The sequence below is a fragment of the Plecotus auritus genome, assembly GCF_963455305.1.
Source record: "Plecotus auritus genome assembly, chromosome: 4".
NCBI lineage: Eukaryota > Metazoa > Chordata > Mammalia > Chiroptera > Vespertilionidae > Plecotus > Plecotus auritus.
This window is the reverse complement of record NC_137775.1, coordinates 152,013,298-152,037,586: the sequence shown is the minus strand read 5'-3', so window position 1 is coordinate 152,037,586 and position 24,289 is coordinate 152,013,298. Positions and strand designations below refer to the sequence as shown.

Genomic DNA, 24,289 nt, shown 5'->3' with positions numbered 1-24,289 from the left:
AATGATTCCAATTAAATCTCAGCTTAGGATGAAACACCTCTATCTGTATCTTTTCAAAAACAATTACATAATATTCTGTTGACAGGAGATATTTCAAAATTTAATATGCTTTCCAAGTATGTTAATGTCCCTACTTAACCTAGTGGTTAAACATTATTTTCTTCCTGCAGTTAAGTCAGAATTTATAACAACTCTGACAGAAAAGGCAAACAAGTTTCTATGCTCTCCAAACACTATTTCACTTCCATGGTTACGTGGCAGAATTCACTGATGAGAGTATACTGCTTAAGTTCAAAGCACTTTGTAAGTTCCTTGGAAGCTGAAAGATTTCTCCGGTAAACACCAAAGTTCTTAATTTGTTACATAAAATAAGTATTTAAAATGTGAATATAATTTACAAACGAAGGATGTTAGTGAAGACTTTTTTATTTCTATTCTATAACAAAAGTTTTGCTTTATCTGATCAAACCAATGATTAGAAATCTAGAGAGGCTCTGATCACGGATAGGTATGGAAGTTGGGCTGGAAGACTGATACTTTTTTGTTGAATACAGTAATGGTATTTAACATGCTAAACTGCTAGAGGGGGGTTGTCAAACTGTGTCCCCAGAGATCCTTAAGTTCTGCAGACATATTTCATGAATATGAAAAAAAGCCAGGACAATATATGATGCCTGAAACACTGTTCACCTAGAGTAGTTCTGCTTCTGTTTTATATCTTGGGGATCCACCTCAATTTCACTTAAAGAAAAGGTTTTGTTTTGTTTTAAAAAATATTTTAAAATCATTGCTTCCCCATTGCATATTCCTTCAGGAGCTCAGCCAGCAAAAATAAAAACTGGAATAGACACATGAAGACTCTAATGTGGTATGTTATTTCTAACACTAAACTTGTAAATATCTGAAAGTTTAGGTGGACTTCATGTAGAAAATACATTCTGAAATTCAGAAGAAATTTCTCCTTTCGAAGTTTGCCTTGTAAAATAGTCATTCAGTAGTGTGATTATTGTGGTAAAGGGCCTTACTAATTACTATGCACATCATTCCTTTGAAAATGGCATGGTTACGTGTGCAACAGGTAGCTAAGAATTCACAAGGAGCATCCAGAAGAATACCAGAGGCTTCCTGCTTTCAATGTTCCTAAAGCTACTATCAGTTATCTTAAAAAACAGGAAAGAAAATAATAAATGGAGTGGGGTATATACAAGCACCATGCAAGGTTACAGAAACAGAAGTGATCACACTGTCAAGAAGTGGAATGCTTGAAGAGGGTGGAATTCTGAAGCACAGAAACGTGGGGGAGGGTACTCCTGCCCAGGGCACAGCATGAGCAAAGGCTTCAGCAGGTTGGAAAATAGGAGCCAGTTAGAAAAACAGCTGGAGCATGGGGTATGTGGCAGGGGACAGAGACCAAAAGAAGACAGGAATGGTGGATCAGAATAGAGTAGAGGGATTTGACTGTAAAGTCAAAGAGGCGACATTTAATCCTATGACAGAGCAAAGAAAATTCAAATCTAAGTATCTGCAGTCTCCCATGCCACCTACTGATTGCTCAGCTCTGTGTATGGGCCTGTGAGGTGATGATATGATGCTGGGTGGTGGGGAAAAAACACTGGAAGGAACTCTGAAGATTGTTTTACAAAATAATGAAATCATCAAAGGTATCAAGCAGAAGATGGATGGCAATACAGAGGTGGGAAACCAGCATGAGGACAACAAAACAACTTTCTGGAGAAGTTTTTAAAAGGGGGAATTAAGGGATGTGGGAAAGGCGTCTTTTTTTTTTTTTAAATGTATTTTATTGATTTTTTACAGAGAGGAAGGGAAAGGAATAGAGAGAAACATCGATGAGAGAGAAACATCGTTCAGCTGCCTCCTGCACATCCCCTACTGGGGATGTGCCCGCAACCAAGGTACATGCCCTTGACCAGAATCGAACCTGGGACCCTTGAGTCCGCAGGTCGATGCTCTATCCACTAAGCCAAACCGGTTAGGGCAAGGCGTCTTTTGTGATGAGGAATTTTCGGAAGTTTTGCTATATGATGTGCTGTGAAACTTCCTCTTTGATTCCTGAAAGAAACCTCAATATATTCTAATTGCTTGTCAAGGCTTTCTGGAGGCAGATGTGTTTTGGCTGTGCTGAGATGGATTTGAAGGTGGGAGAGAGGGCTCAGTTTTACTCAGTCACAAAACTATCTGTAGAGAGTATGGGTTTCCACCAGTGGGCTCAGGGCCTTGGGGCAGTGGTGCTGGTGGGGACAGTAGATGTGAAGGAAGAGAACAGAGGACCATCATCTCTGCATCCTTTACCTCTACATCCAGCACATCCAAATCTGTTTTACGTTTTGTGCTTCTGTGTGAGATTTCCACTGGAAAAAGTGATAAATGTAGTTTAAGAAGAGGGTGAAACGCACTATGGTAGGCAGTGAGGTACCCCTGAAGGCTCATAAGCTGAGAAATGTACTATTAGAGTGAAGTTAGGTTCCGGGAACTTAAATGACTTGCTGAAGGCTGCATGGCTAGTACATGCAGAGCTAGAACTAAGACTCAATTTTACTGACCCACTCCCCTCAACCCCACCAGCCAATCAGAGATTTTTCTTTTCAAACTGTTAAGGTTTAAGACAGTTTGAGCCTGTTTATTCTTAGACATAACCTTTATAGACAGCAATATTCCTGTCTTCTTAATTTGAAGTTTGAACCCCCTCACTTCATACCTCTGATGACGCCCAGGTATGCCTGTTGACCTCCAGCCAGATGTGTATGGGCTGGGAATATGTAAAGAAATTTTGCCTCAGAAGATAACAGATTGGCATTATGTTCTAAGCTTGTTGCTGGCACCTCCTTCCTATTTCCGCTTACACCAACAGACATGCTGATAGAACAAAGGTTAAAATATGATGACTCAAACTATCGATATACTAGGAGAAAACAGGAAACAAATTTATCATCTCAGAGTAGTAACAAAGGTCTTCTTAAGTGTGACACAAAATCCTGAAGCTGTAAAAGAAAAACACATAAAAAATACATGTTCACATGGGAAAAAAACCTCAAATGAAGTCCAACAAACTGAAAGATTTTTGCAGTGCATATTATACATGACCTATTTTCTAAATGTATAAAGGCCCATTTTCTAAATGTGTAAAGAGTTTCTATGAATCTGTAAGTAAAAAACTACACAATAAAAAAATGGAAAAAAGATGTGACTAGAATTCACAAAAAAGGAAGTACAAGTAGGTCTTTGTGTTAACTAAGCTTCAGCTTCTGTAAAGTTGGTGCTTTAATGTCTGTCCTACATGCTTATGCTGGATACACTTTGTTCTAGACAGTCTGATAATATGCCTGAGTCACCTTGTCTTGGCTTCCTGCCTTCCTCATTGGTCCCCCACCCCCACCCCACCATTGACTTGAGTTCTCCTCTGGGGCCATGCTTTTCAAATACAAACCAACCAATCCAGAGTCCACACTCTTCAATCACCTCCTTCCTAAGGTTCTCACACTCAGGCCACTATACACCTGACCTGATCACCCAGTGCCAGGTACCCAATAACTAAGGACATCTCCTATGCCCCAGAGCCGGCTGAAATTACTCCAACTAGCCAATCCTGAGCCTTCTTACCCTGCTTCACCCATTCCTTCCCAAGGAAATCACAATAAAGGCGCTGGCCCACAATTCTCCCCTCTCCCTGTCTCCTGACTGACCCAGTGCTTTCCCATGCTGACCCCTGTGACATGCATGCCCCTTTCTCATAGGAACTGTGAGTAATAAATAATTTCAATGGCAATTGTCTCCTGATCTGTTGGCCTTCCTATATCTCACATTTTCTATTAATACACTATATTTTAAAAAAATATTAAACATATAAAAGGAAGCTCTACTTCACTTATTTTAAGATAAATATAAATAAAGACATGAGATATTTTCCCCTATCAGAGTGTCAAAGATCCCAAAGTTAGATAGCATACAATGCTAGTATGAGTAAAGAGACATTTATTTATTGTTGGTGGGAACGTAAATTATTACAACCTCTATGGAGAGCATCTTGGCAATAAAAACAAAATGCCAAAATGCACAAACTCATGATATGACAATTTCACTTCCGGGTATATATTCAAAAGAATTGAAAGTAGGTTCTCAAAGAGATATTTGTACATCATGTTCATAGCAGCAGTATTCACAAGAGTCAAGAGGTGACAGTAACCCAAGTGTCCACTGACAGATGAATGGATAAGCAAAATGTGGTATGAACATCTAATGGAATATTACTCAGCCTTAAAAAGGAAGGAAATCCTGTCACATGCTACAACATGCAGGAACCTTGAAGATGTTTTGCTAAGTAAAATAAGCCAGTTACAAAAGACAAATATTGTAAGATTCCACTTATATGATGTATCTAGAGTAGTTAAATTCATAGAAACAGTAAGAAGAATGGTGATTGCTAGAGGCTGAGAAGAGGGGGAAATGGGAAGTTGTTTAATGGGAACAGAGTCTCAGTTTTGCAAGATGAAAGGTTCTGGACATTGGTTATACAACAATGTAAATAAACTTAATATCTCTGAACTGTACGCTTAAAACAGTTAAGGTGGTATCTTTTATGATAGGTGTATTTTTCCACAATTAAAAACTTTTTAAATGAGCAAACCCATTGATCCAACAATCTCACTATTAGAAAGTTGTCTTTTCATTATTATTATTCCAGTGTGAAATGATGCCTGTATAAGGTGGGAATAGCAGAAGATTGAAAATAACCTAAATGTCTTAAAGTATGGTCCATTCATGCACTGAAATACTATATACAAAGCATTACAATAATATGCAAATTGTATATCTGTGTGGGAAATAAAGCAAGTGTGTCTATTATACTACCACTTGCTCATTTGTGCATTGACTTCTGTAAGGCTTTATGCAAGACCCAATAGTTCCCTCTGCACAGAAGGACTGTGGATTGTGGAATGGGGTGGGAGGCTGACTTACTTTTTACACTATACTATTCTGCAACATTTTAATTTTATACAATGGCATATTTTATGTATTAAAGACAGTTAAAAAGAAAAACTAACCCTGTGGCTGAAAAAAAACGTTATTACCTGGCTCTCTGATACTGTTCATTAACTTCCTAATGTGGCTTATATCTCACTACTTGACCATTGAGACCTGATCTTGCTTGCCTAAGGAAAACTATAATGATTGCCTTGTTTTAGTTGAAGTTCCTGGTGTTCACTACTGCTGACTCATTTACTGGTGTTGCCTATAAATTCAGTCACTGGAAGCCTAATTCCCAATCTTACTCCCTTCTGCTTTATTCCCCAAAGAATCTACCCAGCAGACAAAGTTACCCCCTCCCCTTCCACCTCTATATAATAGATTTTAATTGAAAATGGCATTATTTATTTTAATCCTTAAGCTTCCATCCTTAGTACCTAATATATTCCAGATAAGGATGTTTTGATCAACAATGAACTGCATATCGATAGTGGTCCATAAGATTAGAATGGAGGTAAAAACTTCCCATGAGCTAGTAACTGTAGTTGTTGTAACGTATTTTACTGTTTTGTGTGGGTCTCAGTCTATTGATAGTAATGCGATGGGCTAGAAATGTCTGGGGTCATTCACCGGGCCCTGGTGAGCATCCTGCAGACATCTCCCTTTTCTAAACCAGTGTCACAACTGGACTGATTCTTGTGGTTCTTATTATGATTACAAGATGCCCTTCAGCAATAACCACTAGAAAACTTAGGGGAAAAAATTATATTACAAGCCCTGGGACATACAAGGCATGCCAGAAGCCAGGGGGCACAGAGTGAGGTCATGGGCAGGAGAGAAAGAGAGAACATACAGGCCTGGGGGTCTACTATTATTGGGGTTGAGGGCGTGGCCTTTCTATTGGTGAATTTAAAACATAAGAGCGGGAATATAAAGCTCACGAAGAGGGGGGAGGGAGAGGATCCAAGATGGCGGCGTAGGTAAACACCTAAACTGCTGCCTCACACAACAATTTCAAAACTACAACTAAAAGACAAAACGTCTATCACCCAGAACCACGGGAAAGCTGGCTGAGTGGAAGTTCTACAACTAGAAGGAAAGAGCAAACAGCATTGAGGGGTGCACAAGCGCGGAAAAGCTGAGGTACGGAGACGCGCGAATCGGGAACACTGCTGTTTTCAACCCGAAGGGAGATAAGCTCCCGATTACTCCGAACTCCAGTTTCTGGGGAGACGCGGGGGACCCAAACTCCTACGGGGAGAAGCTGGACTGTCTGCCGTGGGGTCGGAAAGTGAGGGAGGCTTGCTTGCAGGGCTGCGCGCAGGAATAATTGTTTACTGTGCTGGGGCGCGGGACGCAGGGACACGGTCGGAGACGCAGAGCCAACTTCTGGCAGCCATCGCTGTTTGCCATGCCCTAGCCTAGTGACGCCCTGAGACCCCGCCCCGCACAACCTACAAACCCACCCAAGCTCCAAACAGCGGCTTTAGCATATGAATGGTCTGCCCTATTGCAGCTTAACCTAGCAAACTTGCAGCCCGGGTCAGACAGCTCCAAAACCTCCAAACCCCAAGCAAAGCGGAGAAAACTGTAGTTCTCGCTGTAGCTTCTGCTGGGTGGCCTCAGACAGTAGCTGACCTGCACCCCATTGGAGATCCAGAAGCCAGTGTACCTAGTGGTCAGAGTGAGACACCAGATTTCAACTCCTCACATCCATAAGTGACACATTCAAGAGGCAGACTCAGTGAGCACCAAAGCCCCACTGAAACAAGTCCTGCACCATAAGCATGTCTCCAGCGCAGCAGTTCTTCCATTATAGACACAGCGGGTCCTCACAGCCAATTGGTCTGGAGGTCAATTCCTCCCAGTGTACCAACAGCAATCAAGGCTTAACTACACCAAGACTTTGCACTCAGCCCACAAAGGGGTGTACCAAAGGCGTCCACCTCAAGTGATTGGGGAGGCTGAGCTACTGGCCCCTATAGGTCACCTACCACACAAAGCCACTCCATCAACACAAGGAAGCAGCAAAATGCGGAGACCAAGAAACATGTCACGAATGAGAGAAATGGAAGAAAGCAAACTACTGGATGACATAGAGTTCAGAACCACATTTATAAGGTTACTCAAGAATCTTCTAAAAACCTCTGAGGAACTTAGTGAGACCTTTAAGGATCTTAATGAGAATACCAAAAAAATAGAAAAGGACCAGTCAGAAATTAAGCATACACTGTCTGAAATAAAGAATATACAGAAACTCAACTGTAGATCAACGTACCCCAAGAATCAAACCAAAGATCTGAAATATGAGGAAACAAAAAACACCCAACCAGAAAAACAAAAAGAAAAAATCCAAAAATATGAAGATAGTGTAAGGAGCCTCTGGGACAACTTTAAGCGTACCAACATCCGAATTTTTGGGGTGCCAGAAGAAGAGAGAGAGCAAAATATTGAAAACCTATTAGAAGAAATAATGACAGAAAACTTTCCCTACCTGGTGAAAGAAATAGACTTACAAGTTCAGGAAGCACACAGAACCCCATACAAGAGGAATCCAAAGAGGACCACACCAAGACACATCATAATTAAAATGCCAAGGGCAAAAGACAAAGAGAGAATCTTGAAAGCAGCAAGAGAAAAACGGTTAGTTACCTACAAGGGAGCACCCATACGACTGTCAGCTGATTTCTCGGCAGAAACTATGCAGGCCAGAAGGGAGTGGCAAGAAATATTCGAAGTGATGAACAGCAAGAACCTACAACCAAGATTACTCTACCCAGCAAAGCTATCATTCAGAGTTGAAGGTCAGATAAAGAGCTTCACAGACAAGAAAAAGCTAAAGGAGTTCATCACCACCAAACCAGGATTACATGAAATGCTGAAGGGTGTTCTTTAAGAAGAGGAAGAAGAAGAAAAAGGTAAAGATAAAAATTATGAACAACAAAGTGACATCAAATACATACCTACCAACAAGTGAATCTAAAAATCAAGTGAATAAAAAATCTGAAGAACAGAATGGACTGGTGAATATAATAGAATCAGGGACATAGAAAGGGAGTGGACTGACAATTCTCAGGGGGGAGGGGGTGTGAGGGGTGCAGGAAGAGATTGGACAAAAAGCTTACACCTATGGATGAAGACAGTGGCGGGGGGTAAGGGCATGGGGTGGGGTGGGGAATGAGGTGGAGGGAAGCTATGGGGAGAAAAAAGAGGAACACCTGTAATAATCTGAACAATAAAGATTTATTTAAAAAAAATAAAAATAAAAAATAAAATCTGTGACATAACATAAAAAAAAAAAAAAAAAGAAGAGGGGGGGAAAATAGCTTAAATGGTCAGTTATCGAAATCAACCAAGATCAAAAAAGACCCTCATGGGTCTGGGAGGTGGGGGAGAAGACCTGGCTTTTTATATAGTGTGTGCTGACAATGTGTTTATTGGAGATAACCTTTGCTGAAGTGGATGCCTCCACAATTTAAGTCAGATACTTGCCAACTGACAGGACTTATGCTACAATTGCTCACATGTTTGTGGTGATGCTAGTGTAACAAACCTATTGTGCTGCCAGTCATATCATAATACTAGAGGCCCAGTGCACAAATTCATGCACTAGTGGGGTCCCTCGGCCTGGCCTGCAGGCTCAGGCCGAAACTGGCTCTCTGACATCCCCCAAGGGGTCCTGGATTGCGAGAGGGTGCAGACCAAGCTGAGGGATCCTACCGGGGGCTGGGGAGGGACAACATGGGAGGTTGGCCAGCTGGGAGGGACAGACCGCAGGAGGGCTCTAGGGCGTGTCCAGCCTGTCTTGTTCAGTCCTGATCGGCTAGACCTAGCCGCAAGCTAACCTACCAGTCGACTGTGTGCCCGCTGGTGGTCAGTGCACATCATAGCGAGCAGTTGAGCGGCTTTAGCATATTATTAGCATATTACACTTTGATTGGTTGAATGGCCAACCGGTCAACCGGACACTTAGCATATTAGGCTTTTATTATATAGGATAGCACATACAATCACAACAATAGGCTCTACCATCTAGATTTGTGTTAAGTACACTCTGTGATGTTCACACAATGAGGAAATTCCCTGACAACACCTTTTGCAGAATTTATCCCTGTCGTTAGTTGGGGCATGACTGTAGTTCTCAGATTACTAAAGGTACTATGCACATTCTTCGCAAGATGTCCATTCTCTAGCGAGAGCCACAAGCTTTCAAAAGTCAATTTACTTTCTCTCCAAGTGCTTTCTCAAGAGAACAAAAAACCATTAATTATTTTTCCTAATCCTTATTTTAAAAGCAACATCTGTTCAGTGACAGCATCAGAGTTTAGAATATTATTTTTAATATTTAATCAACTTGCTACAACATTAGCTAAAGAAGCAATAAAAAATAGAGGCAATTAAACTTTGTTAAATATATAATTAAAAATAAACACCCAGAGTGCACTCAGACACACACAAAGTAGGTCCACATTATGTTAGTAAAGTCAGTAGAGGAATTGAAAAAGAGAAAGGGAAATCAAAGAAAATTAACCATACAGACAGGGACAGTGGAGCTGAGGGCTGCGGCTGCATTTTCCTCTGGTAACTGGCCCCGAGTCTGGCATGTGGTCGATGCTCAGTATAGATGTTCAGAATGAGTAAGGGAAGGTAATCCCCAGACAGGAGGCAGAGGAACTGTCCATTCTTCTGTTCCTGATTGTTAACACTTTTCTGACTCCTACTTGCTACTCAGCCTGTTCAGACAGCATAGTTTTTCTGACAAGACCCCAGGTTTCTGGCCAGAATCAATCTTCATGTTTGTTTGTTTTTGTCCATTTTGAATATGACACTGTAAGGATGCCCTAACATGGGACCTTCTTTTCTCTTACCCTGAATACGTTTTCATTGTACAATTTTACTGATTGAATTTAGGGGTGTTAATCTACTTTGCAAAGTACAATATGGCTTATATTCCTGTAATTCTAAAACACATCTTTAATCTTTGTAAGTAGATATGAACCATGTCAATACTCCAAATGTTTAAGTGCATTCCAGGCATGTGCCAGGGTTTTCTTCCATACTGGATAGATTTTTATATTTCCACCTAACTGTCAGAGTTAAAAAAAACAAAACAAAACACAAAATCTTCAAGAGAAAATGGAACCTTTCTGTATTGTTTAATAAATGATCAGTCTGTTTAAAGCTTTTCGACAAACAAAATTCTTGCAAGTCTGCCTGGATGTGTCAAGGAAAAGCAAGAGCATGCAACAACAGCAAGATTTGTAGAAAGATTTTAAAAGGAAGCTTAGTAGTTTTTTAATGCATATCCTCTAAGTGCAGCTATTAGTGAGGTGTGATAACTAAGAGGACAGGGAGACTAAGGAGAAATATTTAAATAGAGCATTAAATATTTATCATTAATTTTTTTCTTTTAATATACAGTTTACTTAAAAAGTCAATTTGTAAAACCCTAAAATAGCAGTGTTTAGATGTGTGAATGTCAAAGTGAAGACTGTCAGGTGAAATGTGTGCTAACACAAAAGGCAGGAGCCTGGGTTCCATGCCTGGCTCTGCATCCACCCATCTGTACAACCTGTGGTAAGCCTCAATCTTTCAGAACCTTTAAGATGAAAACAATGACATCTCAAACCTCTATTCCTTAAGGAATCATTGTAAAATTTAAGTTATATACTTGATACTATACTGACTGTAAGCTCCTTAAGGATGAGAATCTTATATTTTCATCTTTCTTACCAGTTACTTAATTAATTCATGTATGAAAGAAATAGAAAACTTTTTAATTTGAAAATCATTTTAAATTTCACTATGGATTATCTCAAGAAACTCATCAATAACTCTATAGAAGGTCCAACCTAGAAAATACAGGAAGCTTTAATAGCCTCAGAAAATCAGTATTTTTAGTAATTAACCTAAAATTTTTATTAAAAATCCCAAAATGTATTTAATCCGTTATCAGCCTTAAAAGAACAAAATGTATAAAAAGTAAGAAAATATCTTTTGAACATGTGAACATCCCAGTAAAAGAGATAACTTTAAAAGTAGGGAATTAGTAAATGATGGCAGCATCTTAAATACATAGCAGTAGACTGTGATATTAAATATACATAAGAAACAATATGCAATCTTTTCAGAGAGCCATATGAATACTATCAAGAACCTGTAATGACTAAATCTCCAGCCCAGGGACTTCCCAGAAAACTTGAGATCCACATATTCAACATTTCCCTCAGACCTGTTGCTTCTTCTGAATTCTCTGTCACTTATAGTATCACTAGAGGCCTGGTGCATGACATTCATGCACTCAGGGTGTGGGGGAGGGGATCCCTTAGCCTGGCCTGTGCCCTCTCGCAATCCAGGACCCCTCGGGGGATGTCTGCCTGCCAGCTTAGGTCCTTAACGCTGCTGCAGAGGCGGGAGAGGTTCCTGCCACCACCGCTGTGCTAGCTAGCCATGAGCCTGGCTTCTGGCTGAGCGGCGTTCCCCCTGTGGGAGCAGGCTGATCACCAGGGGGCAGCTCCTGTGTTGAGCATCTACCCCCTGGTGGTAAGTGTGCATCATAGCGACCAGTCATTCTGCTGTTTGGTAGATTTGCATATTAGGGTTTTATTATATAGGATATTCAGACACTTTCTGAAATCAGAAATCTAAGCATCAATTTAGACTCTCTTATCTCCCTCACCTTCACCCTGCCCCACCCATCCAGCATTTTATACTTCTGTAATATCTCTCCTATGTGTATTCTAGCTTTTTTCCCACTGACAACCCTTGATTTAGTCTCTCTCATATCTTATCTCACTCACTGAAATGGTATTCTAATTGGTGGTATGGCAGGAATGAAATGAGATAAATTTAATAAATATCTAAGAGAGAACCAACTGACTGAATACATGAGGAGAACTGGGCTTGGGAGGAGAATAATGAGTTTAGTTCTGAGCATGTTTAGTAACTTGGGAGTCATCCAGGTGAAGATATTCTAAGTATGTGCATATATGGGTGTGGACAAAGCTTATGGATCAAAAGTAGGTTCACAGTGGATGCCATGGAGAGGGATGAACTATCCCCTCTCATGTCCTACTGCCTCCAAAAAGCTTTTCCCACATCAGCTCATCCTACAGTGAACAGATACATTCAAGAGATATTTAAAAGAGATAGTTAACTCTCACATTGATTAAAAGAACCCAAGAGGAAAATTAGGATTGAGAGAAGAATGATGAATTTAGTTCTGAACATATTGGATACAGTCATATTCAACCTGTACACTGAATATTTGTGAGCTTTACGGGATACATTATACCATAAAATTAAAAAAAATAATAAAAGCAAAATAGAGCAGGATCCAATTTCCAGTGGGACAAGGAAAGCCTGTGGAGTGCCAGGCCTATCTTTAGGCAGCGGTGGCAGAGTTGGGGAGCGGGTGTCCAGCATTGACCCACAGAGTCCACTGATGGGAATTGCGTGGCTTAATTCCCAAGTATTACTTTGAACATTCATCCCAAAGTGTGAATTAACACAGTGTAGTTCTGCCCTGTTAGGACTTTATTGATTTTTATTTTTTGAGAGAGGGAAAGAGAAACATCAATGTGAAAGAGAAATACAGATCAGTTGCTGCACGCATGTGCCCCAACTGGGGATTGAACCCACAACCTAGGTATGTGCTTTGACCAGGAATGGAACCCGCAACCTTTTAGTGTATGGATCGACTCCCAACTGACTGAGCCACCCGGCCAGGCTGCCCTGTTAGGTCTTGCTGCTTAATGTGATCATAATGTCAGAGGAGAATTCTAAATTTTCTACAAGAAGTATTTTATGATGAGATAATACTGAATAAATATTTGTTAATGACTTTAGTATCAGATAAAGCCTACAAACGCTGTAATAGTTGAGGGGTTGGAGAAACCACAGTGAGCTGACTGCTCAGGCAAAGTTTCTCAGAGGACTTGGAAATTGAGCCAGACTCTAAAAGACTAGACCAGATCCAGGGTTTGTAAAGTGTGGCCTAAGCAAGTATTTTATTTGATTTTTTAGTTTGAATGGCACAGTTTTTCAAGAGGTGATGAGACTGGAGGATTTGTGGATATCCGTGACCTTGCATTTTGCTTTGTGAAAATATGCCAGTTTCCCAGGCATCTGAATATGAGAGACTTGCTAAGAGAGCAACATAAGCAGAGGAGCATGAGGGTCTAAGTGACTTATTAGTTGCAAAAATAATCTGGGAACAAATTGCAGAGTGCCATGAATGCCATACTGAACACATTATGTAGGCACTATTAGAGAGCATGACATCCATGTTTTGCAATTCAGTAGCACTGGGCCAGTTGTGCGACTGACATTAATAACCATAAATGATGTAAGCAGCTTCTGGTTCTTGCAATGTGATGTCAAGCATCTGGACCTTTGGAAGTGAAATCTGACTGTTTCCTTTCAGTTGCCATCTGAACTCTTGCTATTCTGCAGATACAGCTTCTGTTTATATAACTGAAGAGGGATAGCTTGTACAAAGTAGGTTAAAATTTTTTGTAAGATTCATAAATCTTAGAGGAATGTGAAAAGAATTAGAAAATAAAGTTATAGATGCCAATGGGAACAATCTCAATGGTATTTATTATGAAAATAAAGTTGTTTAAAGCCAATAATTCATTCTGTAAGATTTTGTTGACTTGAGGAACAGTTCACATGCAGTAAAATTACTGATGTAATTATTGATGTGATTTTACGCAGTAGTTTTACAATTCTCAAAAGGGTAGGTAAGATAGTTTTTGGTGCTATAATCTAAGGTATCTACTTCCTCAAGGGCTGGTCATACCTAAGAATTAATAACTATAATTTATGTATACATGTGTACTGAGAGACTGACTCTTGATATATTTAATAAGTTGTTACATCGAAGATCAACATGAAGGAGATGTCGTAAGTTCTCTTTTGACTTTGCAAAACAAACCTTTCATGCTCCTTTATCTGTAGCTTAAAAAACTGGACTATAATTTTTAGTGTTAGCATAACCTTTGGTAGAAATAAACTTTAGTTTAGTCTTATTTTTTGTTTGATAGAATTATAAGGGTATGGTGTAAAATTAGAAATCCTATTGCAAAGTTGGGCATATGATGAATGTTAGCAGAAATAGAGAACCCTGCTCACTTAAAAATATTAAGACTAGAGATATGAATAGTTTTAAATATATAAAGATTTAACATAGAAATAGGTATAAATTTGTGTGAATAAATATAATCATGCATCTCTTTCATAGCTCTGTCTACTGAGAGGACTTTGAAGCAATGACAAACTAGTAGCAACGAACATACCCAATATTAGGTCTTAGTTTTCAAATATCATTCTCCACTAACAGGAACAAGGGGTCCTTTGAGAAATGGCTGATCCCAGGGTTGGAGCAAAGAAAATGGAAGATGAGCCTGGAACATATTCTTATGACATAAAAAAGTGCACAAAGAATCAAATCTGGAACAACTGAAGTATCAAAATGAGTAAAGACAGTGAACAGAATAAGCATTCATAGTCCACATATGTAGATTAGACAGACAGATAGATAGATAGATAGATAGATAAGAGAAAGTACTTTCTTTCAATTAGGAAGCCAACTAATAAATGTAGAAGCAATGATGAAATTAGAAAATCTCCCTTTGGCAACCATAATAGTGATAATTGACTTGGGCAAGAATCATCAAGAGACATAAAACTAATAGGTAAAAATTTTAGGATATATAAATAGTCTCAGAGTATCTCCCCAAGGTGATTATTAATTTCAAACAGAAAAATAATAACTCTACAGAGGAGAAATCTAGAAGTCATCACCTTAACTATGTGATCTAAGTTAACAATACTAGTAATGGGACACATCAATACGGTATCATGTACTCCTGATATTTATTATGTATATAACATAAATATTATGTATGTGATAATACATACACACATACACAAACACACATATGCTCAACAGTCATTGTGATGATTGTTTGAAGTATTTACATCAATAAAATATTTGGGGGGCAGATTTAGTTTTGCTTCTTGGTTTTGAATAAACTCTTTTTGCTTTAAGGCTTTTTAGCTTATTTTTATTATGACTGTTTATTAAATTTCTTAGATGTTTTATTCAGTTATATTCACATAGTCCAGTATTAAACCATATTCTAAAGTATAGTTCTCAAGCATAACATGGTAACAGTTGCATATATGGTCAATATCTTTTTTAAAATCCTCCTCTATGGGTATTTCCTAAATGTTCATCCCTTTTTTAAAAAGTCAGACAATGAGAATATATATCGTATTCCGCTTTTTGCTTCTCTGCTGAAGGAAACATTAGGTTTCAGTACTCTGTTACCGTAACTACACTTAGTTAGGTAAACATGTATTCTTTGTACTATTATAGGTCTTTTATCTTCATTTTATGGAAGTAAATGTAGTATATCAATAATGAGATAAATCTCTTTTACTTCATTTACCAACCTTTGGAATGTACTTAACTGGCTGCATATATGCAAATATTTGTTATGTTATAAAAGTATCAGAACCTACACTACTGCATTATACAAGATTACATTAACAAGCTCTTGGAAGAGAAGGTAGAAACTATTTTATTATTCTAAAGTGCTTCAAACTGTACATATTTCCTACAGGTTGTTTGTAATATATTATTTTGATAATGATACTAGCTTCCTCTGACTTTTGAGGAAGATGATTCAGGTCTTACTATAGTAATATATAAAAAGAAATAAATATACCTCATGCAGACAAATGAAAGCTGGAGTTGTAGATAAATCAACAATCCGCTCATCTCGGATGTTAATTGTGGGCACTATGGCATGAATAGGAACATTTTCATCCTTTTTATCTTTTTCCTCTTCCTTTTCTTGTTCTGTGTCTGTGGTCCTGTCTCCCATTTTCACAATTCTAAAACAAAATCATTTCATATTCAGCTATTTAGGGATGTCTTCACTTATAAAGTAAAATTAATAGAAAATAATAAAAGCAAGCAAAACTCAACTGGTTTAAGCTATTCTCCAATGGAACTATATAGATCAGGAAAGTTAGCTATTATAATCATGTTACTATAAAAGCCTGTTTGTTATAAAGATACTCTTCATTGTTACACTCAAATCAATAATTCTAATTTTGAAAAGTAGATTATTGTTGCATTAATTGGAAAAATACATATAACTAGAGTATAAGCTTCATGGGGGCAGAAACCTAATTTTGTTTACTGAGCATTGTCTTAGACATTCAGTTACTATTCACTGCTTGGGTAAATAAATAAGCCTTCATCCTTAAAATACAACACAAAGTTTACTCAAAGTTTATGATAAAGTAAAACCAACACCCTGGGATGCCCTATACTACCTAAGGCATGCACCTGAACACCTGGCCAGCACCCACACTGCCTGCTATGGCCACAGCTCGAGCCTATGCTTGTGTGCACTGCCACCTGGCCTACCTCTGCTGCTCATGTGTATGTTCAATTGTCCTGTCAGACTTCACTTACAAAGCATAAGCTCAAAAATAAAATAATTAAAATATCAAGATGGTGACACCAGAGCATTAAAGTAAATGCAAGACCCTTCTAAGAGCAGGTCATATATGACTGCACAGGTCACACACCTATGAAGCCAGCTCTGTGTACTGACCATTGATTTGCTCAAGTGGACTCAGAGCAGTTTCTAAAAGGACCCCTGTCTTGGTCTGCAAGGTCTTTATTGGCCTACTTTGGTGGCATCGGGATGGCTGCCCTTCCAAGAGAGAACTGGTAAGAGGCCTCCATTGCACAAGAGAATGTCAAGTTAATCATCTGCTCTTTTCATCTCTGAAATATATGATTTTACATGCAAAAGAAGAGTATACCTGCAATCATCTCTTGCTAAAGAAGATAATTCCAACTGTCAGAGTTTTTTCTTTTAAAAAAATTAAATTTGGGGACTGACATTGGTTAATAACATTATGTAAGTTTCAAATGTACAATAGTATATCATCTGTCCATTGCATTGAGTGCTCACCATCCAAAGTCTAGTAGTCTCCATCTGTCACCATATATTTAACTAACTGTTATATCTTTAAGGTCTGGATCTTCTGTTGAACACATGTCATCTCTCATGTCCATCTTATCAGATTAGCTGCTCCTTGGTCATAGGGATCTCCATTCTTTTAATATGGAAAGCATATTCTCTAATATGAATTGAGAATGCCAGGTAGGCTCTGGTTCCTTAATTTATTTATCAAGTGGCCACAGGCATGTCATTTATTCATTACTAGAGGCCCGGTGCACGAAATTCATGCACGGGGGGCAGGTGCGGTGTCCCTCAGCCCAGCCTGCACCCTCTCCAATCTGGGACCCCTCGAGGGATGTTCGACTGCCCATTTAAGCCTGATCCCAATGGGCAGTCGGACATCCCTCTCACAATCCAGGACTGCTGGCTCCCAACTGCTCGCCTGCCTGCCTTCCTGATTGCCCCTAACCGCTTCTGCCTGCCAGCCTGATCATCCCCTAACCACGCCCCTGCCAGCCTGATTGATGCCTAACTGCTCCCCTGCCAGCCTGTTTGCCCCTAACTGCCCTCCCCTGCAGGCCTGGTCACCCCTAACTGCCCTCCCCTGCAGGCCTGGTCCCCCTCAACTGTCCTCCCCTGCAGGCCTGGGTCCCTCCCAACTGCCTTTCCCTGCAGGCCTGGTCACCTCCAACTGCCCTCCCCTGCAGGCTTGATTGCCCCAACTGCCCTCCCTTGCAGGCCTGGTCCCTCCCCTGCTGGCCTGATCACCCACAACTGCCCTCCCTTGCAGGCCTGGTCCCTCCCAACTGCCCTCCCCTGCTGGCCATCTTGTGGTAGCCATCTTGTGTCCACATGGGGGCAGGATCTTTGACCACATGGGGGCAGCCATCTTGTGTGTTGGAGTGATGGTCAATCTGCATATTACTCTTTTATTAGATAGGATAGAGGCCTGGTGCATGGGTGGGGGCCAGCTGGTTTGCCCTGAAGGGTGTCCCGGATCAGGGTGGGGGTTCCCTTGGGGCGTGGGGCGGCCTGGGCGAGGGGCCTGTGGTGGTTTGCAGGCCAGCCACGCCCCCTGGCAACCCAAGTGGAGGCCCTGGTATCTGGGGTTTATTTTAATCTTCTACAATTGAAACTTTGTAGCCTGGAGCGGAGCCAAGCCTTCTGCTTCCTCTGTGGCAGCAGCCATTTCTGTTGGAATTTATGTATCTTCTATAATTGAAACTTTGTAGCCTTAAGTGGAGGCCTGGGCCCGCCAGGGTGTGCGGAAAGCTTGGCTTCCTCCATTGCTGGGGGCAACCCTAGCCTCCTGCTCCTTCCAGCTCGGTGGCTGCCGCCATTTCTGTTTGGATTTATGTATCTTCTATCATTGAAACTTTGTAGCCTTGAGTGGAGGCCTGGGCCAGCAAGGGCAGGTTTCCTCCATTGCCGGGGAAACCCAAGCCTCCCTCCTGCTCTCTGTGGCCGTAGCCATCTTGGTTGGATTTATTTGCATATTCGCTCCTGATTGGCTGGTGGGCGTGGCTTGTGGGTGTAGCAGAGTGATGGTTAATTTGCATATCACTCTTTTATTAGCTAGGATGTCTCTGTTTCTTTCTGAAATGGGAGTAACAGTAACTAATTTTTCTGCTTCATAAAGAATATATGCCAGCGATTTTCAATCTTTTTCATCTCATGGCACACATAAACGAATTACTAAAATTCTGTAGCACACCAGAAAGTATATTATATTTTTTGCCAATCTAACAAACAACAAAAAAGGTATACTTTTGATTCATTCACACTGGATGGCTATTGTTATGTTGACTGTTGCCATTTTCTAAAATTTGACAATCTAAGGGAAAAGAGGTCAGTGCCCCTGACTAAATAGTCAGATACTGCATGTTTTAAAAATTCTTGCGACACACCAGTTGAAAATCACTGACATGTGCAGATTAAATGTGATAATGCCTCTGGACTGCTAGCTTCCATTCTCTATTTCTAATTTTCTTCCATAGGTATAACTTACACATGCACTTGTTTCCCTCTTCCCACTACAAAAATACATCATAGGTGGTAGCACATACTTCTATCAGAAGGCACTAAATGTCAGGTTGTCTTAATGTGATATTAATAGATATTGATATCACTTGGATGTTCCCTCCTTTAACAGACATATTTTTTTTCAATGACATAAAGCAGTTTTTAAAAAGAACCTATTATTATTAAGGCATCACAACAATTTACATTTGATAAGTAATCACAGTTTATTGTTTAAATCTTCAGGGAGAGGAAAACTGGTTATATATCTAGATTTGTGTGTGTTTAATATGCTAAAATTTGTATGTTCAATTACATAATAACTATCTCAGAAATATATTTCCTTCAGAATGTTAGACCATACCAGTTATGTTTAGCTTTTTCTTTAAGAAATATTTCAAATATAAACAAAAGCTGCAGAATAGTATAATGAATCTTCACATACTCATCAACCAGCTTCAACAAATAACAATTCATAAGCAATTTTGTTTTATCTAAACCCTTCTACTTCTCCTCCCTACTCTCATTATTTTGAAGCAAAACCTAGGTACATAGATATAATATATCCTGAAGAATTCCATAATAATATACAGAGATAATTCTCATTCTATTTCACAATTGCATAGCACTCCTTCGCAGAGAGGCACCACAAGTTATTTATTTATTTATTTATTTATTTATTTATTTTAATATATTTTATTGATATTTTACAGAGAGGAAGGGAGAGGGATAGAGAGTTAGAAACATCGTTGAGAGAGAAACATTGATCAGCTGCCTCCTGCAAACCTCCCACTGGGGATGTGCCTGCAACCAAGGTACATGCCCTTGACCGGAATCGAACCAGGGACCTCCCAGTCCGCAGACGCTCTATCCACTGAGCCAAACCGGTTTCGGCACCACAAGTTATTTAAACAACTCCCAATTTATAACCATATGGAATGTTTCCAGTTTTCTGCTATTATAGTTTTGCAAAGTATAGTTCATCTATTTATTTTTAAATATTTTTAAAAGGCTCTTAAAATCTTTGTAATCAAGATGGCATTAACTTTGAAAACAGAAGTTAAGGCAACCTTCTTAAAGCACTGCACCTTTAAATACAATACAACTTACCTAGGCAACAAAAGACAGATATTATATTGAATTTGCGCAAATCCTCATTCTGCTGAAATTTTAATTTTCTATTATCTCAAAAACATTCTAAATATTTTAAAATAGGTAAAACTTTTATTTTACATAGGGAAGCAACTAAAAGACACTATGACAGGTTCTGATAGACATTATCAAATTAACCCTTAGAAAAGAAATACAAGAGGCAAATATAAAGTATAATTGGCTTAAAACCTAAACACTAATTAATCTAATTAAATATAGGATTGAAAGGGCTGAGGTAGGGAAATAACTAGCTCTGTATCAGACAAGGTAATCCTATATAATAAAAGGCTAATGCAAATTGTCCCCTCAACTGGGAGTTTGACCAGGAGTTCGACCAGGGGGTGGGGGCAGCCCGCCAACTGCCTGTGGCCCCTCCCCCTTGCTATCCCCACCCCCAATGAGCCCCCCCAACCTCCCTCGGACCCTCCCCCAAGGCCGACCCCACCGGTGCACGAATTTGTACACCAGGCCTCTAGTGTAAAATAAGCCTGAATAAAAAGCAACATTTTCAGGAAGGTAGACAAAGCTTAAAAACCTATACCTAGGTTATGCTTGTAGCCTGGAATTTAGATTTTAATCTATAGGTATTGGAAGCAATACATTTTTTTTAGAAAGGAGTTATGTGAGTTTGTAAAGATGTCGGTGACAGTGAGAAGAATGGTTTGGAAAGGATATGAATTTGGAGGCAAGAGGACAATTTAGAGGCTCTGTACTAGCCACTGTACTATGGGTAGGAGACAGATTCAGTGGTGAGCAAAACCAGACAAGGTCCCTGACCTCAAGAGGGCTCACAGACTGGTGGGCAAGACAGAAATTAATCAAGGAATTGCAAAGATATGTATACATATACAGGGTGTATATACACTTTAACAGATGATAGTTCAATTTTTAAAATAAAATGTATTTTAATAAACACTGCCTTTATACTTATTCAAAGTGTGTGTATACATTTTGGGGGAATATATATGTGTGTGTATATATATATATACACACACATATATATACATATATACATATATATGTATATATGTATATATACATATATATGTATATATATATTATTATAACTGAAATAGGTGCTATAAAAACTTGGACCAGAGAAGTAGGGTTGCTGTGTACTGCACGCCTCCAGTGGGTACCATATGCATATCAAGTTCTGCAGTGAAGCAGCCCTGATAGGAAGGTTAGATGATGAGAATCCAAGCAAATGTAGTCTGTGTGTGCTATAGGAGTTCAAAGAAGAGAGGATATGGTTCTATGAGGCTTTCTAAAAGGAAGAGTGAGCATTGACAGAGAAAAGCAAAAGGCCAGTGAAGGATAAAGGAAGGTAAAATAAAGCTTTAGTTCTATTACAGAAGAACATTGAACCCTCTATTACTCAAACTTCATCTCGGGGTTAAAAAATACTGTAAAGCCAAGTAGGAAGCTTCACAAAGAAATATTAAGCAATGAACATTGCAGGGTATGCCTTGTTTTGTAAAATACACCACTACTTCCTCTTCTCGAAATCTAAAGAGGAAATTCATCATTTTGTTTTGATTTTGAACTCTTAAGGAAATTTTTCTTGATAGTTACAAGGAGCACATGCAAAAACCAAATACCCATGCATCAGGGAATGGGGCAGGGTACACAAATGATGTGGCCTTTTTAGGGTAAAATGGCAATGCTTGCTTCAAGAATGATGTAGCAGGAAACCACTCTATCTTTCGATATTACTTGTCACGAAACAAGCACAAGCTTTGCTCATTTTAGAAAAGCAAGATACAATCTAAAGTCAAACAGGAACCTGACTAGTCTCACATAGAGCCTGAGCATTCTTTCTCATTATTTAGCTCTTCTAACTGCCCTGGAAACATGATCACATTCTCCTTTCCCAGCTGCCCATTGCTATAGGTTGGTTATATGACCGTTTCTATGTAATTCAAAGCCAGACCTCTTGGAGGAAGGGAGAAGTCTGGGACACTGATATTTTGTTGTTGTTTCAGTTCCCTATTTTTGTTGAAAAAGCATAGATATGTTGCCCCGGCTGGGTGGCTCAGTTGGTTGGAGCACCGTCCCATATATGAAAAAAGGTTTCATTCATACTTGATTGTGGGTTTAATCCCTGGTCTGGGCATGCGGAAGGCAACCGATTGGTGTTTCTCTCTCACATCGATTTTCTCTCTCTCTGAAATCAATAAAAACATATCCTCAGGTGATGATTAAAAAAACAACATAGATAGATCAAAAGAGGGCTACAAAAATTGTGGTATATTTAAATTTGTGTGACAAGTTCCTCTCAATCCTGTCACTGTATATCTGTGAAAAATATATATATATATGTATTCATTTTTGGAAATAATGTTAAAATATACATTAAAGGCCTTTTCTGAAAGGCCTCTGGTCCATGGTATGAGAGGCTTACAATATTTGGTAGCCAATTAGATACACAGACTATAGTTACCTCAGATCCACTTAATCCAACAACAACAAAATCATCAGATACTACCAAATTGGCAATTCTAAATGTAACATATATAATTATTGCACTTATTCCTGTCTAGTTCTTTTAGTCTATGTCTTATTATGTAATACCCATTATTACTATATCTAGACAAGATTAGACTTGAAACCTTTTTTTAAAGATATAAATACAGTTTCACATCATGTTTTAAAAAATCTGGGGGAGAGATTTCTGCTCAAGATGACAAAGTAGGTAAATGTTGTGTTCACCTCCTCCCATTACCGCTTCAAAATTACAACTAAATTATAGAACAACCATCCCAAAGAACCACCTGAAAACTTTTGGAACAAAACTTATATAACTAAGGATATAAGAAGCCACACTGAGACTGGTAGGAGGGGTGGAGACATGGAAGGAAATGGCCCCAGATTGCGTGTAGCAGTTAAGAACAGGAAGGGATATCTCAGCTGTGGAGGTCCCCCAAAAGGAGTGAGGGGTTCCAGTTCCACATGAGGCACCCCAGCCTGGACCACCAGTGCCCGGAAAAGGATTTCCCACAACATCTGGTTCTGAACATCAGTTGGGATTCTGTCTGGGTGAGACAGAGGGCTGCTGGAGACCCAGGAATCCTCTTCAAGTGTCCACACACAGAGTCATTCACTCACAAACACTCCCACTAAGCTCCAGCAAAGGGACAGCAGGGACACATGGGAAGGAACTGAATTGTCTGGCTTCCAGGTAAGGGCTGGAAGAATCAAGGTGCTTGCAGGTGCCACTGTTCTTTTGTTGAGCCTTCCCCTCACACAGCCAGAAGGCGCAGATGGGCACACCGTCTGAGTTTCTGACAGCCAGGCTAACACAGCTCTTGCCCCACCCTGCTGATTCTCTGAGACGCTGCCCGGCCGGAACCTCTTTCAGAGGCTAATGCACACAGGCTGCCTTCCAAGGCCCACACTGCGGGCTTTCCTAAATCTCTCCACGGCCCACAAACCCCAAACAAGCAGTGGCTGGCCTTAGCGTGCCCTGGACCTCTTGCTAAGCATCCTAAGCCTGGCACTAGTGGCAGCCAGCCTTGGTTCCCAGCATAACTGCTCCCAGGTGCCTCTAAGCCCAGCATAATCAGCTACCAACGGAAGATCACTTTGTAGCTTGCTCCTACCAGCTGGCCTCAGGCCAGACATGAGCAGTGGCTGAGCCTGGCCTGCACTAGAGCCCCTCCCAAGCAGCCCCAGTCCAACACATCTGGGGGATGGCTTCAAACCATACCAGAGCACGACCCAATTAGGACCACAAATGACACACCCAACTCAGCAGGCACCAGAACCCCCCTAAAGCAAATCCTACTCCATGGGGTCAGCTCCCACATAACAGCTTGCCTACTGTAGTCACAGACAGCCCTCCAAGTTAATTATCCTGGTAAGCCACAGCAATCAGTAGCAGAGCATACACAATCCACACAAGGGGACACCCCTGGAGCATCTGGCTCAAGTGAACAGGGAGATTGAGCCACTGGGCCCCACAGGATTTACTACATAATTCCACTCTGACAAGACTGGGAGAAGTAGCAGATCTAATACATAGAAACAAACACAAGGAGGCAGAAACATATTCCAAATGAAAGAACAGGATAAAAAAAAAAGACTAAACAAAATTAAGGCAAACAATCTACCAGATGCAGTTTAAAACACTGGTTGTAATG

The 24,289-nt window shown here is 40.0% G+C and overlaps 1 protein-coding gene across 1 annotated transcript in view; it reads right to left on the bottom strand.

The window, feature by feature from the left end:
- CCDC146 (coiled-coil domain containing 146) overlaps positions 1-24,289 on the bottom strand; it is a 119,562-nt gene that overhangs the window by 82,650 nt on the left and 12,623 nt on the right. The window contains exon 2 of the mRNA XM_080665436.1: positions 15,720-15,888. Coding sequence (XP_080521562.1) covers positions 15,720-15,878 — 159 coding nt within the window. The 5' untranslated portion in view covers positions 15,879-15,888. The remainder of the gene's footprint in view (positions 1-15,719; positions 15,889-24,289) is intronic.